We start from the raw sequence: 18955 nt of genomic DNA on the forward strand, positions 1-18955 counted from the left end.
AGAGAAAAAGGAAGAAACGTTTCCAGAAAATTAAAAATAAAGTAATTGGGCCGATCTGAGTTTTTGTTGCTCTTCTGTTCCTCTAAATTGAATAGAAAATACATTTTGGTGCAAAACTCCTAATCCTGACCCTGCACCTGATGTGCGATAGTTGTGAATCTCTCTTCTTACTGTACATGATTTTGTCATACAGAGAATCCGGAAAGTTCTCACAGAGCTTCACTTCTTCCACATTTTGTTATATTACAGCTTTATTCCAAAATGGACTAAATTCATTATTTTCCTCAAAATTCTACAAACAATCCCCCATAATGACAACGTGAGAGAAGTTTGTTTGAAATCTTTGCAAATTTATGAAAAATAAAGGACGAAAATAATCCCATGTACATAAGTATTCACCCCCTTTGCCATGACACTCAGAATTGAGCTCAGGTGCATCCTGTTTCCACTGATCATCCTTGAGATGTTTCTACAACTTGATTGGAGTCCACCTGTGGTAAATTCAGTTGATTGGACATGATTTGGAAAGGCACACACCTGTCTATAGAAGGTCCCACAGGTAACAGTGCATGTCAGAGCACAAACCAAGCCATGAAGTCCAAGGAATTGTCTGTAGACCTCGGAGACAGGATTGTATGGAGGCACAGATCGGGGGAAGGGTACAGAAACATTTCTTCAGCATTGAAGGTCCCAATGAGCACAGTGGCCTCCATCATCTGTAAATAGAAGAAGTTTGAGACCACCAGGACTCTTCCTAGAGCGGGCCGCCCGGCCAAACTGAGCGATTGGGGGAGGGGGGCCTTAGTCAGGGAGGTGACCAAGAACCCGATGGTCACTCTGACAGAGCTCCAGCATTTCTCTGTGGAGAGAGGAGAACCTTCCAGAAGAACAACCATCTCTGCAGCACTCCACCAATCAGGCCTGTATGGGTGTGGCCAGACGGAAGCCACTCCTCAGTAAAAGTCACATGACAGCCCGCCTGGAGTTTACCAAAAGGCACCTGAAGGACTCTCAGACCATGAGAAACAAAATTCTCTGCTCTGATGAAACAAAGATTGAACTCTTTGGCCGAAATGGCAAGCGTCATGTCTGGAGGAAACCAGGCACCGCCCATCACCTGGCCAATACCATCCCTACTGTGAAGCATGGTGGTGGCAGCATCATGCTGTGGGGATGTTTTTCAGCGGTAGGAACTGGGAGACTAGTCAGGATGGAGGGAAAGATGAATGCAGCAATGCACAGAGACATCCTTGATGAAAACCTTCTCCAGAGCGCTCTGGACCTCAGACTGGGGTGAAGGTTCATCTTCCAACAGGACAACGACCCTAAGCACACAGCCAAGATAACAAAGGAGTGACTACGGGACAACTCTGTGAATGTCCTTGAGTGGCCCAGCCAGAGCCCAGACTTGAACCCGATTGAACATCTCTGGAGAGATCTGAAAATGGCTGAGCACCGACCCTCCCCCATCCAACCTGATGGAGCTTGAGAGGTCCTGCAAAGAAGAATGGGAGAAACTGCCCAAAAATAGGAGTGCCAAGCTTGTAGCATCATACTCAGAAATACTGGAGGCTGGAATTGGTGCCAAAGGAGCTTCACCAAAGTATTGAGCAAAGGGTGTGAATACTTATGTACATGGGAGTCTTTCCTTTTTTATTTTTGATAAATTTGCAAAGATTTCAAACAAACTTCTCTCACGTTGTCATTATGGGGGAGGGGTTTGTAGAATTTTAGGAAAATAATGAATGGAATCCATGTTGGAATAAGGCTGTAACATAAAATGTGGAAGAAGTGAAGCTCTGTGAATACTTTCCGGATGCTCTGTATATTTATATTTTCAGATCCATTTTATTCAGCAGACAATTGTCACCGGAAAGGCATTACAATGTAATTCCTGTGTGCTATTCCTGTACCTGTCCTGTAATATCTCTATAATTGGGTGGCCTGTCCTCACCCTCCGGGGAGCGGCCGCACTCCATCTTGTCCCTCTGAAGGTGACTTTGGTCATTCTTCAGCTTCTCAGGTTTCAGTGAAAGGATTACAGCAGCCGCTCTGCTCTGTGTCCATTGTCAGCACCCTATAAATAGCAATTTCCACTCCAGGGGGAGATAGGAGAGATAAGGCAGGTCCTCTGCAGGCCCCAGTGTCGCCCCCTCCTGGCCAACAACAGTATGGAAGCTTCATAAGTGTTGAACAACGATGTCAAAGCCTTTGTCAACCGCCCACAAACAGAATAATTATATATTTGATACACTGGATGGATGATTACACTGGATGGATGATTACACTGTATGGACTTGTGTCTTTTTTCAACCAGATTAACTATGTAAGGATGTAATTAGAAAGGTATGTTTGCCATTCTCATCATGCTGGAGGTGACTGAAGATGTATTACAGGGGTCTCCAAACTACGGCCCTCCCAGCTGGTGCGGAACTACACCTCCCATGAGGCATTGTAAAACTCCGACATTCACAGACATGACTAGGCATGATGGGAATTGTAGTTCCTGAACAACTGGGGGGCCGTAGTTGGAAGACCCCTGATTTATTAGTGCACTTGCAACAAAAACCATGCTTTGACCATGAGTTCTGTCCTTGATACTTTTTCTATTTGCACCAACATCTACATTTTCAGGACAAGCTTATGGAGTGTCTCTCCTTCTTCAAGGTCTAAGCAGTGCTTATGTACTTCAAGTACTGCTTGGGCCTTGAAGAAGGAGGTACCCCCCAAAAAACTTGTCCTGAAAATGTAAAAGTTGGTACAAAAAAAAAAAAAATATCACGGACAGAACTCAACGTTTTCCATTGTTATCACAAATGCATCGTGACTATTCACAAACATGTATGGGACCACTGAAGAAGAATGTGCCTGGATGGATACAAAGTATAGAATGAGAGGTGCAACCCATTATAGAATGACAGGTGTACCCCATTATTGAACAACAAGTACTCACAACTATGGAGCAACAGGTACACCCCATTATAGAATGAAAGGTGTACCCCATTTATAGATTAACAGGTTCACCCTATTAAAGTGCAACATGTACACCCCATTATAAAATGACAGGTGCACCCCATTGTAGAATGAAAGGTACACTTCATTATAGAATGAAAGGTGCACCCCATTATAGAATGACAGGTGTAGCCCATTATAGAATGGCAGGTGTACCCCATTAAAGAGCGACAGGTGCACCCCATTATAGAATGACAGGTGCACCCCATTATAAAATGGCAGGTGTACCCTATTATATAATGACAGGTGTACCCCATTATAGAATCACAGGTGCCCCCCATTATAGAATGAAAGGTGCACCCCACTGTAGAATGAAAGGTGCACCCCATTATAGAATGGCAAGTGTACCCCGTTATAGAATGACAGGCGTAACCCATTACAGAATGGCAGGTGTACCCCAATAAAGAATGGCAGGTGCACCCCATTATAGAATGGCAGCTGTACCCCATTATATAATGACGGGTGCACTACATTATAGAATGACAGGTGTACCCCATTATAGAATGGCAGGTACACCCCCATTATAGAAATGGTCATTGTCCCCCCATTATAGAATGACAGGTGAACCCCATTATAGAATGGCAGGTGCACCTATTATAGAATGACAGGTGCACCCTATTATTGAATGACAGGTGTACCCCATTAAAGAATGGCAGGTGCATCTATTATAGAATGACAGGTACACCCCATTATAGAATTGCCGTTGTCCCCCATTATAGAATGACAGGTGCACCCCATTATAGAATGACAGGTGCACCCCATTATAGAATGACATGTGTCCCCCATTATAGAATGACAGGTGCACCCCATTATAGAATGACAGATGTCCCCTATTATAAAATGACTGGTGTACCCCATTATAGAATGACAGATGCCCCTATTATAAAATGACAGGTGTACCCCATTATAGAATGACATGTGCCCCCCATTATAAAACGACAGGTGTACCCCATTATAGAATGACATGTTCCCCCCATTATAGAATGACAGGTGTACCCCATTATAAAATGACAGGTGTACCCCATTATAAAATGACAGGTGCCCCCCATTAGAGAATGACAGGTGCCCCCATTATAGAATGACAGGTGCCCCCATTATAGAATGACAGGTGTACCCCATTATAGAATGACAGGTGCCCCCCATTAGAGAATGACAGGTGCCCCCATTATAGAATGACAGGTGCCCCCATTATAGAATGACAGGTGCCCCCCATTAGAGAATGACAGGTGCCCCCCATTAGAGAATGACAGGTGCCCCCATTATAGAATGACAGGTGCACCCCATTATAAAATGACAGGTGTACCCCATTATAGAATGACAGGTGCCCCCCATTAGAGAATGACAGGTGCCCCCATTATAGAATGACAGGTGCCCCCCATTATAGAATGACAGGTGTACCCCATTATAAAATGACAGGTGCCCCCATTCTGTACATCACACACATTCGTTGAGAAATAAAATTCAGAGACTCCCCAGTGATAAAAAGAATTTAAAATGTAACAAGAAAGGAACATTACAATCTATGTACAAGCAAGAAAAGATGGCGGACTGCGAGGAGGGCGGCGCGGTCGGATGCTTTAGGAATCCATGGAGGGAATATTGGAAGATTGACAATAAACCGATACATCATACAATCATATTGTATAATAGGTGGGGGGTCAAACATTCTTACACTTCAATCAATCGTCTCTCCACATGACATCATTCAATCCACCAATAAAAGAAAACATTTCTGGAGCTCATTATTCCCAGAATCCTCTGCTCTACTGAGTGGCCCTTCAGAAGGACCTGTGCACACCCGCAGCTTCCCTTCCCTCCATTCATCACACTGTGACTTCCCTTCCCTCCATTCATCACACTGTGACTTCCCTTCCCTCCATTCATCACACTGTGACTTCCCTTCCCTCCATTCATCACACTGTGACTTCCCTTCCCTCCATTCATCACACTGTGACTTCCCTTCCCTCCATTCATCACACTGTGACTTCCCTTCCCTCCATTCATCACAGTGTGACTTCCCTTCCCTCCATTCATCACAGTGTGACTTCCCTTCCCTCCATTCATCACACTGTGACTTCCCTTCCCTCCATTCATCACACTGTGACTTCCCTTCCCTCCATTCATCACACTGTGACTTCCCTTCCCTCCATTCATCACACTGTGACTTCCCTTCCCTCCATTCATCACACTGTGACTTCCCTTCCCTCCATTCATCACAGTGTGACTTCCCTTCCCTCCATTCATCACAGTGTGACTTCCCTTCCCTCCATTCATCACAGTGTGACTTCCCTTCCCTCCATTCATCACAGTGTGACTTCCCTTCCCTCCATTCATCACACTGTGACTTCCCTTCCCTCCATTCATCACAGTGTGACCACATCTCTACATGTTCAGGATCCGTCTAGAAGAATATATAATGAAGAGATGATCTGTAATCAGAGGTGGATTCCTGATTGTATTCATGGGGTCACAGTGTGGTCACTCACCTTCTATCACACACGGAGACCACACTGACATTGATGTGGACTGCCCTGCTTAGTCCTAGGTAGTCAGTGTTTGTCCCTGGAATTTTCTGTTCTTTGATATCAGCTATATAAGGAACTCAATTCTGACCTAACTGCTAACATTCTGTATTAGGATACCACACCAACAGGGGGCGCCATGGTAGTGAGATAACCTTCCATAATAGGGGGCAGGGGCGTAACTACAGGGGTTGCAGGGGTTGCAATCGCTACCGGGCCCCATGCTCCAGGGGGCCCGGTAGCAAACCAGTGGGTGAACTTCCAGGATTGCAAAGGTCACACTTGCGACCGGACGCTGGCATAGCACCACTGTGGGGAGGCCCCAAGATTGCAGGAAGGGGGCCCACTGCAGAACCTGTGAAAGAATCCTGCTGCGGGACCATAATAAAAGGCAATGCAACGAGTGTAAAGAGCCCCAGGATTAGTGGGAAGAGCCCTGGGCTTGAAGGTAAGGGCCCCGGCCAGGGGTCTGGGGGGCCCTTCATGGTTTCTTGCATCAGGGCCCTGAAGGTTCTAGTTACGCCTCTGATAGGGGGCCTGAGGATACCAGACCAGCAGGGGGGGCAATAGTACTGAGGCAACCTGCTATAATGGGAGAACATGGGCTACCACACCAACAGGGGGCGCCATGGTAGTGAGATAACCTTCCATAATAGGGGGCCTGCCGCCTGAGGATACCAGACCAGCAAGGGGGGGGGGGGGCAATAGTACTGAGAAAACCTGCTATAATTGGAGAACAGGGGATACCACACCAACAGGGGGAGCCATGGTAGTAAGATAACCTGCTATAATGGGAGAACAGGGGATACCAGACTAGCCGGGGGAGCCATGGTAGTAAGATAACCTTCTATAATAGGGGGCCTGAAGATACCAGACAAGCGGGGGCAATAGTACTGAGACAACCTGCTATAATGGGAGAACAGGGGATACCACACCAACAGGGGGAGCCATGGTAGTGAGATAACCTGCTATAATGGAAGACCTGGAGATACCAGACCAGCAGGGGGCGCCATAGTACTAAGATAACCTGCTATAGTGGGAGAGCTGGGGATACCAGACCAGCAGGGGGGAGCCATAGTACTGAGATAACGTACTATAATGTCAGACCTGGGGATACCAGACTAGCAGGGGTTGCCATAGTACTAAGATAACCTTCTATAGTGGGAGCCCTGGGGATACCAGACTAGCCGGGGGCACCATGCTAGTCTGCATGAGATACCCTGCTATAATTGGAGGCCTGGGGGTACCAGACCAGCAGGGGGCGCCATAGTACTGAGATAACCTGCTATAATGGAAGACTTGGGGATACCAGACCAGATGGGGGTGTCATAGTACTAAAATATTCTGCTATAGTGGAGACCTGGGGATACCAGACCAGCAGGGGGGGGGCATAATACTGAGATAAACTGCTATAATGGGAGACCTGGGGATACCAGACCAGCAGGGGGTGTCATAGTACTAAGATAACCTGTTATAGTGGGAGACCTGGGGATACCAGACCAGCAAGTATGCCATGCTACTGAGACAACCTGTTATAATTGGAAAACTGGGGATACCAGACCAGCAGGGGGGGTGGGGGGGGGGGCATAATACTGAGATAAACTGCTATAATGGGAGACCTGGGGATACCAGACCAGCAGGGGGCATCATGATACTGCAACTCCAAACTAAGAATTTCAAATGGAAGTTTTCCCTAGCCTACAGTAAATATAATTGCCATAATCTGGGTGAATATGATAATTATTTCACTGTGTGAATTATTTTGTGATCTACAGTCCTCTCCTGGAATGTCCACAACAGAAATACAAGAATCGTGTATTTTATACACTCACTAGCAAGTCACGGCACACAACACTCGTGTCCAGTTCACAGCAACCCCCGTGGCTCACATCATTGGTGGCCGTTGTTCCAGGTGAATCCACATGAACTGTGAAAGGTTTCAAAACTAACGTGGTAGCAGTATCTGGGGGTAGGGGGGTCAATCTTTTAATTCTGAGTCCATGGAGCCAACGTTTCAGTGCCCAGAGCCTCCTCACTGATCCATACTGGCATTTCAAATTTTGATCTCAGTCCGGAAAGTTTGGTGGTCCGTGTGCTTGGCTGAGCCCCTCTCAGCCTTCACGATCAACAATCCTCCCTCACCCAATGTGGAAGTCACCGTGGTCGGGTCTACATCCTCAGGGAGTTGGCACTTGTGGGTGAAGGTGTTCATGATGGTCCCATCAGACGCAAGCTGCATACAAGAGAAAGGGGATGAGTTTCAGGTGCCGATGGTAAAGAATGGTGAGAACTGGGCAATATCACTCTCTAGCCTGGCTAGACTGACCCTTTTAATAACACTTATCAGTTAAACATCGTTCTGCAGATTTATAAGATCTTATATGATGAAATTAGGGCCCATTCAATCATTTTCTACACATCTCCAACCTACAGAGACCCAGAGATATAATCTACACATCCCAATCCTACAAAGACCCAGATATATGATCTACACATCTCCAACCTACAGAGAACCAGCAATATGATCTACACATCTCCAACCTACAGAGACCCAGAGATATGATCTACACATCACCGCCCTACAGAGACCCAGAGATATGATCTACACATCACCAACCTACAGAGACCCAGAGATATGATCTACACATCTCCAACCTACAGAGACCCAGAGATATGATCTACACATCTCCAACCTACAGAGACCCAGAGATATGATCTACACATCCCCAACCTACAGAGACCCAGAGATATGATCTACACATCCCCAACCTACAGAGACCCAGAGATATGATCTACACATCACCAACCTACGGAGACCCAGAGATATGATCTACACATCTCCAACCTACAGAGACCCAGAGATATGATCTACACATCTCCAACCTACAGAGACCCAGAGATTTGATCGACACATCACCAACCTACAGAGACCCAGAGATATGATCTACACATCTCCAACCTACAGAGACCCAGAGATATGATCTACATATCACCAACCTACAGAGACCCAGAGATATGATCTACACATCTCCAACCTACAGAGACCCAGAGATATGATCTACACATCCCCAACCTACAGAGACCCAGAGATATGATCTACACATCTCCAACCTACAGAGACCCAGAGATATGATCTACACATCACCAACCTACGGAGACCCAGAGATATGATCTACACATCTCCAACCTACAGAGACCCAGAGATATGATCTACACATCCCCAACCTTCAGAGAACCAGCAACATGATCTACACATCTCCAACCTACAGAGACCCCGAGATTTGATCGACACATCACCAACCTACAGAGACCCAGAGATATAATCTACACATCACCAACCTACAGAGACCCAGAGATATGATCTACACATCCCCAACCTTCAGAGAACCAGCAATATGATCTACACATCTCCAACCTACAGAGACCCAGAGATTTGATCGACACATCACCAACCTACAGAGACACAGAGATATAATCTACACATCACCAACCTACAGAGACCCAGAGATATGATCCACACATCACCAACCTACAGAGACCGAGAGATATGATCTACACATCTCCAACCTACAGAGACCCAGAGATATGATCTACACATCTCCAACCTACAGAGACCCAGAGATATGATCTACACATCTCCAACCTACAGAGACCCAGAGATATGATCTACACATCTCCAACCTACAGAGACCCAGAGATATGATCTACACATCTCCAACCTACAGAGACCCAGAGATATGATCTACACATCTCCAACCTACAGAGACCCAGAGATATGATCTACACATCTCCAACCTACAGAGACCCAGAGATATGATCTACACATCTCCAACCTACAGAGACCCAGAGATATGATCTACACATCTCCAACCTACAGAGACCCAGAGATATGATCTACACATCTCCAACCTACAGAGACCCAGAGATATGATCTACACATCTCCAACCTACAGAGACCCAGAGATATGATCTACACATCTCCAACCTACAGAGACCGAGAGATATGATCTACACATCTCCAACCTACAGAGACCCAGAGATATAATCTACACATCTCCAACCTACAGAGACCCAGAGATATGATCTACACATCACCAACCTACAGAGACCCAGAGATATGATCCACACATCACCAACCTACAGAGACCCAGAGATATGATCTACATATCTCCAACCTACAGAGACCCAGAGATATGATCTACACATCCCTAACCTACAGAGACTCAGAGATATGATCTACACATCTCCAACCTACAGAGACCCAGAGATATGATCTACACATCTCCAACCTACAGAGACCCAGAGATATGATCTACACATCCCTAACCTACAGAGACTCAGAGATATGATCTACACATCTCCAACCTACAGAGACCCAGAGATATGATCTACACATCACCAACCTACAGAGACCCAGAGATATGATCCACACATCACCAACCTACAGAGACCCAGAGATATGATCTACACATCTCCAACCTACAGAGACCCAGAGATATGATCCACACATCTCCAACCTACAGAGACCCAGAGATATGATTGACACATCTCCAACCTACAGAAACCTAAAGATATGATCAACACATCTCCAACCTACAGAGACCCAGAGATATGATCTACACATCACCAACCTACAGAGAACCAGAGATATAATCTACACATCTCCAACCTACAGAGACCCAGAGATATGATCTACACATCTCCAACCTACAGAGACCCAGAGATATGATCTACATATCTCCAACCTACAGAGACCCAGAGATATGATCCACACATCTCCAACCTACAGAAACCCAGAGATATAATCTACACATCTCCAACCTACAGAGACCCAGAGATATGAACTACACATCTCCAACCTACAGAGACCCAGAGATATGATCTACACATCCCCAACCTACAGAGACCCAGAGATATGATCTACACATCCCTAACCTACAGAGACTCAGAGATATAATCTACACATCTCCAACCTACAGAGACCCAGATATATGATCTACACATCTCCAACCTACAGAGACCCAGAGATATGATCTACACATCTCCAACCTACAGAAACCCAAAGATATGATCAACACATCTCCAACCTACAGAGACCCAGAGATATGATCTACACATCTCCAACCTACAGAGACCCAGAGATATGATCTACACATCTCCAACCTACAGAGACCCAGAGATATGATCTACACATCTCCAACCTACAGAGACCCAGAGATATAATCTACACATCACCAACCTACAGAGAACCAGAGATATAATCTACACATCTCCAACCTACAGAGACCCAGAGATATGATCTACACATCTCCAACCTACAGAGACCCAGAGATATGATCTACACATCACCAACCTACAGAGACCCAGAGATATGATCTACACATCACCAACCTACAGAGACCCAGAGATATGATCTACACATCTCCAACCTACAGAGACCCAGAGATATGATCTACACATCACCAACCTACAGAGACCCAGAGATATGATCTACACATCACCAACCTACAGAGACCCTGAGATATGATCTACACATCTCCAACCTACAGAGACCCAAAGATATGATCTACACATCTCCAACCTACAGAGACTCAGAGAAAAGATCTACACATCTCCAACCTACAGAGACCTACAGATATGATCGACACATCTCCACCCTACAGAGACTCAGAGATATGATCTACACATCTCCACCCTACAGAGACCCAGAGAAAAGATCTACACATCTCCAACCTACAGAGACCCAGAGATATGATCCACACATCACCAACCTACAGAGACCCAGAGATATGATCCACACATCACCAACCTACAGAGACCCAGAGATATGATCTACACATCTCCAACCTACAGAGACCCAGAGATATGATCTACACATCACCAACCTACAGAGACCCTGAGATATGATCCACACATCACCAACCTACAGAGACCCTGAGATATGATCTACACATCTCCAACCTACAGAGACCTACAGATATGATCTACACATCTCCAACCTACAGAGACCCAGAGATATGATCTACACATCTCCAACCTACAGAGACCCAGAGATATGATCGACACATCTCCAACCTACAGAGACCCAGAGATATGATCTACACATCTCCAACCTACAGAGACCAAGAGATATGATCTACACATCTCCAACCTACAGAGACCCAGAGATATGATCTACACATCCCCAACCTATAGAAACCCAGAGATATGATCTACACATCACCAACCTACAGAGACCCAGAGATATGATCTACACATCCCCAACCTACAGAGACCCAGAGATATGATCTACACATCCCCAACCTATAGAAACCCAGAGATATGATCTACACATCACCAACCTACAGAGACCCAGAGATATGATCTACACATCCCCAACCTACAGAGACCCAGAGATATGATCTACACATAGGCGTGCGCAGCCTATTGCATTAGGGTGTGCACCCCGAAGCTCAAACACACATGCGTGTGTATATATATATATATATATATATATATATATATATATACACACACATACACACACTATATATATATATATACACACACATACACACACTATATATATATATATATATATATATATATATATATATATATATATATACACACACACATAAACACTTGTCAAAAGTATTGGGACACTAAAAGGTTTTTGCACTTAAGTTAAATTGTATGGCAAATATCTGTAGAGGGGTTCCACCATCACTGCTAAGTTTTGAAAAAGATGTATGCCTTATTTTCCTTTTGATGTGTATTACAGGTGAAATTACATGTGAGGCACTGATATGGACTGATAGGCAGCACTAATAGGCGCTTGTTCTCAGCACTGACTGGCACTGATGAGGCTGCACTGATGGGTACTGATAGGTGGCACTGATAGGCAGCACTTATTGGCAGCACTGATGGGCACTAATAGGCATCACTGATAGGCGGCATTGGTGGGCACTGATTGGTGGCACTGATAGGAAGCACTGATAGGCACTGTTAGATGTGTCTGATGGGCACTGATGAGGCGGCACTGGTGGGCACTGATAGGTGGCACTGATGAGGCGGCACTGCTGGGCACTGATAGGCACTATTAGGTGACACTGATGGGCACTGATGAAGTGGCACTGGTGGGCACTGATAGGTGGCACTGGTGGGCACTGATAGGTGGCACTATTGGGCACTGATAGGTGGCACTACTGGACACCACTTATGGACACTAACAGGGGAGAGGGGGAGTTTCACATTCAGCAGACAGTGAGACTTGCAAGAGCTGCTCAGTGTGTGTGCAGTGGCGTACCTAGAGAATTTGGCACCCGGGGCGGATCCTATATCTGGCACCCCCCCCCCCCCAACTTTAAAATGTAAGCACCCACAAAAATTTGTAATGTTTTCAGGAATATTTATTGCACAAAATTCACAGCCCCCCCCCCCCAATCACAGTGCCCCTTGCAGTCTGCCCCCTGTCTCTCTAATCACAGTTCCCCCTTTTGCACTCTCTGCCTCCCCTGCACAGTCCTACCTTCAGCATAAATAGATAGCTAATATTATTAGCAATGTGTTTACAGGAGATGGTCAGAGACTACAGACATGATAAAGGAGATGGTCAGAGACTGCAGACAGGATACAGTAGATGGTCAGAGACTGCAGACATGATACAGTAGATGGTCAGAGACTGCAGACGTGATACAGGAGATGGTCAGAGACTGCAAACATGATACATGAGATGGTCAGAGACTGTAGACATGGTACAGGAGATGGTCAGAGACTGAGGACATGATAGAAGATAGAAGAGCACTAGGGGGGCCGGAGAGCACAGGGCAAGCAGAGAGCACTGGAGGAGCTGAAGGGCACGGTGGGGGGGGGGGGGGGGGGCTGGAGAGAATAAAGAGGGGATTTGGAAAGCATTGTAGGGGGGTTGGAAGGCGCGGGGGGGGAGCACTGGGGGGGGGGGGGGGGGCGAGCACGGAAAACCAGGAGGGTGGAGAGCACTGGGAGGGACAGCGAGCACTTGGGGGGCGGCAGGGAAAACCAGGGGGGTGGAGAGCACTGGGTGGGGGACAGGGAGCACTTAGGGGGCGGGCAAGGAAAACCAGGGGGTGGAGAGCACTTGGGGGGAGGGAGATGAAAAGCACTGTGGGGGGCTGAAGAGCATGGGGGGTGCTAAAGAACAGGGGGGTCTAGTGCCTTTGGGGGGGGCTAAGAGCAGAGGGGGGGATTACGAGCACCGGGGGGCTAGCAAAAGAAGTTGTATAGGAGGGGGATGGGGCAGCTGCATATAGATGAATTGATCTTTCCCTATTCTTCCTGCAGGAGGGAGAGGAGGAGAATCAGTTATTCAGCAGCTGCAGAAAGAATAGGGAAAGATGAATCCCTCTATATGCAGCTTCCCCACCCCCCTCCTATCCAGCACACACACTTGAGCAATGGGAACGCACTCACCTTCTTCCCGCCGAGGCTCCGCCCCCTTCTTCCCGCCGAGGCTCCGCCCCTCCCCGCGAGGCTCCGCCCCTTCTTCCCATCCCGGCTCCGCCCCCCGCTAGCAGCACGGACTGAAGGAGCTGCCACTGCAGCTGCCTTCACCCTGCGATGTGGGATCTCAGAGAACGCCGGCTGACACCCCACATTGGTACCCCACTGTGTGTATGACACTGTCATGTAATGTAGCTGCTTTCAGGGAGAAAGCCCAGCTGTAAAAAAAAGCGGTGATGTCGGGGGTGGGCGGGATCAAGCAGCTGTCAAACACCAGCCAATGATTGGGCTGCTTAAGAAAGGGGCGGAGCCACATAAACGAAGCGGCCGCCCAGACCCCATCCTATTGGCTGGTGTTTGATAGCTGTTCGGTCCCGCCCACCCCCGACATCACCCCTGAGTTTTGACAGCTCGTCTTTCTCCCTGCAAGCATTAACATTACCTAACAGTGTCACACACACACTGAGCGGCTCTGACAAGCCTCACTATCTGCTGGAGCCAACAGCACAGCCGCCTCTCCACCAAGTATCTCACTACCCTCAGTGGCAGAGATGGAGAAGCCGGCCCAACACTAACAGACACAGGGTGATTAGGGTGTGCCCAGGCACACCCGGCACACCCCGTGCGCACGCCTATGGATCTACACATCTCCAACCTACAGAGACCCAGAGATATGATCTACACATCACCAACCTACAGAGACCCAGAGATATGATCTACACATCCCCAACCTACAGAGACCCAGAGATATAATCTACACATCACCAACCTACAGAGACCCAGATATATGATCTACACATCTCCAACCTACAGAGACCCAGATATATGATCTACACATCTCCAACCTACAGAAACCCAAAGATATGATCAACACATCTCCAACCTACAGAGACCCAGAGATATAATCTACACATCACCAACCTACAGAGACCCGGAGATATAATCTACACATCTCCAACCTAGAGGAAATTGCTGAGAGTTATATGCTGGATGATATTGTTGACCTTCTTCGGAAAATCCTAGCTTCTCAGTCTGTCATGTCATGTTCATCCATTGGCTTTGATACTTTGAGTCACTCACTTGGAATGAGTATGAAGGTCAGGAATTGTACTTCTCTGGCTGCATACATGTTCCAGCTCAGTGACTCAGAGACAGACAGTCAGACAGAGGCCAGCAATGGGTTCCCCTGTATTTTTACCTCTCTTTCCCTTTCTCCCACATGTATGTACCAAGGAGACACGCCACTGGTTACTCACTTTCTCGGCATGCACCTCTATCTGGTTGTTGGATGTGGTGACAATGATGTCTTCTGGAGAGAAATCTCGGACATCGACCTCAAACTGATAGGTGTTCCCCAGAGTCTTCATGTTCTGAGCAGGTCCAGTGCCGGCTGTGAGAGGAAATCACCATTAGTCTTTTATTGGGGTATAAGTGCATGATATATGTAAAACCCCCCAAAAAACTGAACACAAAAACCCTGCCCACCACTCTTTACACCAATTAGCATGGACAAGTCAGCTTCATAAAAAAACAACAAATTATAGAATGGAATTATAAGAAAAGCAATAAAATAGACCCCCAGCAGCAACAAGAGATTTCCCAGCATGAATAGACACTCCAGCAGCAAGCCACAGCAGACCCCTTCTTTAACAGCAGACCCCTCCTTTAACAGCAGACCCCTCCTAGCAACAATTGACCACCAGTAACAAATATCCCCCACCAGCAACAATAGATCACCACACAAAAATATATCCTCTCTAGCAACAATAGATCCCCCAGCAGCCAGCATCAATAGACCCTCCAGCACACCTTGCTATTACATACATAAAGTGCTGGAGGTGCGGGACCGGCGTTCCCACAAAAAACAAAACAAAGCCCTGCATATATAAAAATGCCAGAACCAGTCAGAGATTCTTCCCATCCCCCCACTAGCACAGGAAAAGAGAACTGTGGAAACGCTTCTCTTATGGCAGAGCCAGTCAGAGTGAGAACTTTCCCATCTCCTTGTCAGCACAGAGCGATAATGTTAGTGTGCATGGAGTGTTTAGAGTGTGCCCAGGCACAACCGGCACACCCCTGTGCACACACCTATGATACAGTCTCTGCTGCCTCCTTAGTGGTGCTGCACAATGATTGTACTTCCCTGCCTCTCTCAGGGTCAGTCTGACTGAAAACAATCCAAGTCAACAGCTGAGAAAGCCTTGAAGCCAATGGATTAGTATGACAGCCAGGTGCCTAGCATTTCCAAAAGAAGTTCAACTGTGGCAGACTCCGAATATATTTGCTTATTAATCACTAAAACCTCCCACCCAATAACTGGACGCGAAAAAGTAAAACTGGGGGCTACCAAAACTTTAGAAACAAAACTTGCCAGCTATTCACTAAAAGAGGCGAAACCCGTCACCAAAGAAAATGCCAGTGTGAGCAGCCCCTGATGGAAGCTTCCCCGTTCTTCGAGTTTGGATTGGCAGGGAGCCCTGAACTCGGGGAAATGCTGCTTCCATCAGAGGCTTCTCTATGCAGATCCAATAAAACAAGTCGGTGTTCAGATTAGAGACAAGCAGTGAGATTTCTCGCTAAAAAAACTGCGCAGAGCGAAAAGGCGCGAACTAAACAAAGATTATTTCCCTTTGGCGAAATGCGTCGATGTCAATAGGAGAGAATTTTGCTAAATTTCACTGCTCATCTCTGGTTGGGATGTCGAATCGGTAATTTCCCCGAATCGCGCCGTGCACGTCATAGACATTTTTTTTTGGGGGGGGGGGGGGGGCGCAAATCCAAAAATGTGGGCGCTGCCTTGGGTTATTCTTTTAAGCGGAGTGCACACATTTCTTCAATGAATCAGCCCCACAGAGCAATGTGGGAACTGGGGCTCCGCGGGGCCCCAACTTGCCTGAGAAGACCAGCGGTTCCCCCAGGGGTAGGCGGAACTTGCCGAATTCCTCGCTGAAGATTCCCGGTGTCTTGTCCATGAAGGGCTCCCGGTTTTTGGTGGAGGAGGAGGAGGAGGTCTTGGTGAAGCTGTGCTCCGATCGGTATGCAGAAGAGGATTGCAGGTTCATTGAAGGTGGATGGGGACAGGGACGGGGACAAAGAGAGACGAGGACGGGGACACAGAGAGACGAGGACGCAGAGAACGGAGGATGGGGATGTAGTCAGGGACAGAACGCTCTGGGGACACCGGTGGGGCAGCTATGGAGAGAACATCGCACATTCACAGTTTATATAGTGACGTCCCAGCCGCCGTATCTCAGCCTCTCCCGGCACCGGCTATATTTAGGAGAATGTGGCATCTCTCTGGCAGCTGTGGAAACTTTCTTCCCCCCCCTCCCTCCTCCTGATCACGTGACTCCATACCGCAGACAGACCGTAATATGCTGGACCTGGACCTCTTCCCCGGGGGGATTTCTAGACCATCACCAGAGGAGAAGGACTACGACAGTCCCTACATCATATGACTGCACCGACAATCCGCACTAACACTCCGCACTAACACTCCTCACTGACCCTCCTCACCTGACACCCCCTGAGCTCCACACTGACACTCCTCACCTGTCCCCCCTGAGCTCCACACTGACCCTCCTCACCTGTCCCCCTGAGCTCCGAACTGACCCTCCTCACCTGTCCCCCTGAGCTCCGAACTGACCCTCCTCACCTGTCCCCCCTGAGCTCCACACTGACCCTCCTCACCTGTCCCCCCTGAGCTCCACACTGACACTCCTCCCCTGTCCCCCCTGAGCTCCACACTGACACTCCTCACCTGTCCCCCCTGAGTTCCACACTGACACTCCTCACCTGTCCCCCCTGAGCTCCACACTGACACTCCTCACCTGTCCCCCCTGAGCTCCACACTGACCCTCCTCACCTGTCCCCCCTGAGCTCCACACTGACACTCCTCCCCTGTCCCCCCTGAGCTCCACACTGACACTCCTCACCTGTCCCCCTGAGCTCCGAACTGACCCTCCTCACCTGTCCCCCTGAGCTCCGAACTGACCCTCCTCACCTGTCCCCCCTGAGCTCCACACTGACACTCCACACCTGTCCCCCCTGAGCTCCACACTGACACTCCTCACCTGTCCCCCTGAGCTCCGAACTGACCCTCCTCACCTGTCCCCCTGAGCTCCGAACTGACCCTCCTCACCTGTCCCCCCTGAGCTCCACACTGACACTTCTCACCTGTCCCCCTGAGCTCCACACTGACCCTCCACACCTGACCCCCCTGAGCTCCACACTGACACTCCTCACCTGTCCCCCTGAGCTCCGAACTGACCCTCCTCACCTGTCCCCCTGAGCTCCGAACTGACCCTCCTCACCTGTCCCCCCTGAGCTCCACACTGACACTCCTCCCCTGTCCCCCCTGAGCTCCACACTGACACTCCTCACCTGTCCCCCCTGAGTTCCACACTGACACTCCTCACCTGTCCCCCCTGAGCTCCACACTGACACTCCTCACCTGTCCCCCCTGAGCTCCACACTGACCCTCCTCACCTGTCCCCCCTGAGCTCCACACTGACACTCCTCCCCTGTCCCCCCTGAGCTCCACACTGACACTCCTCACCTGTCCCCCTGAGCTCCGAACTGACCCTCCTCACCTGTCCCCCTGAGCTCCGAACTGACCCTCCTCACCTGTCCCCCCTGAGCTCCACACTGACACTCCACACCTGTCCCCCCTGAGCTCCACACTGACACTCCTCACCTGTCCCCCTGAGCTCCGAACTGACCCTCCTCACCTGTCCCCCTGAGCTCCGAACTGACCCTCCTCACCTGTCCCCCCTGAGCTCCACACTGACACTTCTCACCTGTCCCCCTGAGCTCCACACTGACCCTCCACACCTGACCCCCCTGAGCTCCACACTGACACTCCTCACCTGTCCCCCTGAGCTCCGAACTGACCCTCCTCACCTGTCCCCCTGAGCTCCGAACTGACCCTCCTCACCTGTCCCCCTGAGCTCCGAACTGAC

The 18955-nt window shown here is 48.5% G+C and overlaps 1 protein-coding gene and 1 long non-coding RNA gene across 2 annotated transcripts; one reads left to right on the forward strand and one right to left on the reverse strand.

Moving 5' to 3' along the window:
- The first annotated feature begins 6452 nt into the window (after positions 1-6452).
- LOC309568606 lies at positions 6453-7341 on the forward strand. The gene is made up of 2 exons (XR_014226039.1): positions 6453-6548; positions 7132-7341. It is a non-coding gene; the product is annotated as an uncharacterized lncRNA (long non-coding RNA).
- On the reverse strand, positions 7302-17142 carry HSPB7 (heat shock protein family B (small) member 7). Its single transcript, XM_082274311.1, has 3 exons — positions 16846-17142; positions 15251-15384; positions 7302-7767 (listed from the first exon to the last, which is right to left on the reverse strand). Exons 1-3 carry the CDS (start codon positions 17054-17056, stop codon positions 7588-7590), a joined length of 525 nt encoding a protein of 174 aa, XP_082130437.1. The 5' UTR covers positions 17057-17142; the 3' UTR covers positions 7302-7587.
- Between the last annotated feature and the right edge of the window lie 1813 nt (positions 17143-18955).

The sequence above is a fragment of the Pelophylax lessonae genome (assembly GCF_965119305.1).
Source record: "Pelophylax lessonae genome assembly, chromosome: 12".
In the NCBI taxonomy this organism is placed as follows: Eukaryota; Metazoa; Chordata; class Amphibia; order Anura; family Ranidae; genus Pelophylax; species Pelophylax lessonae.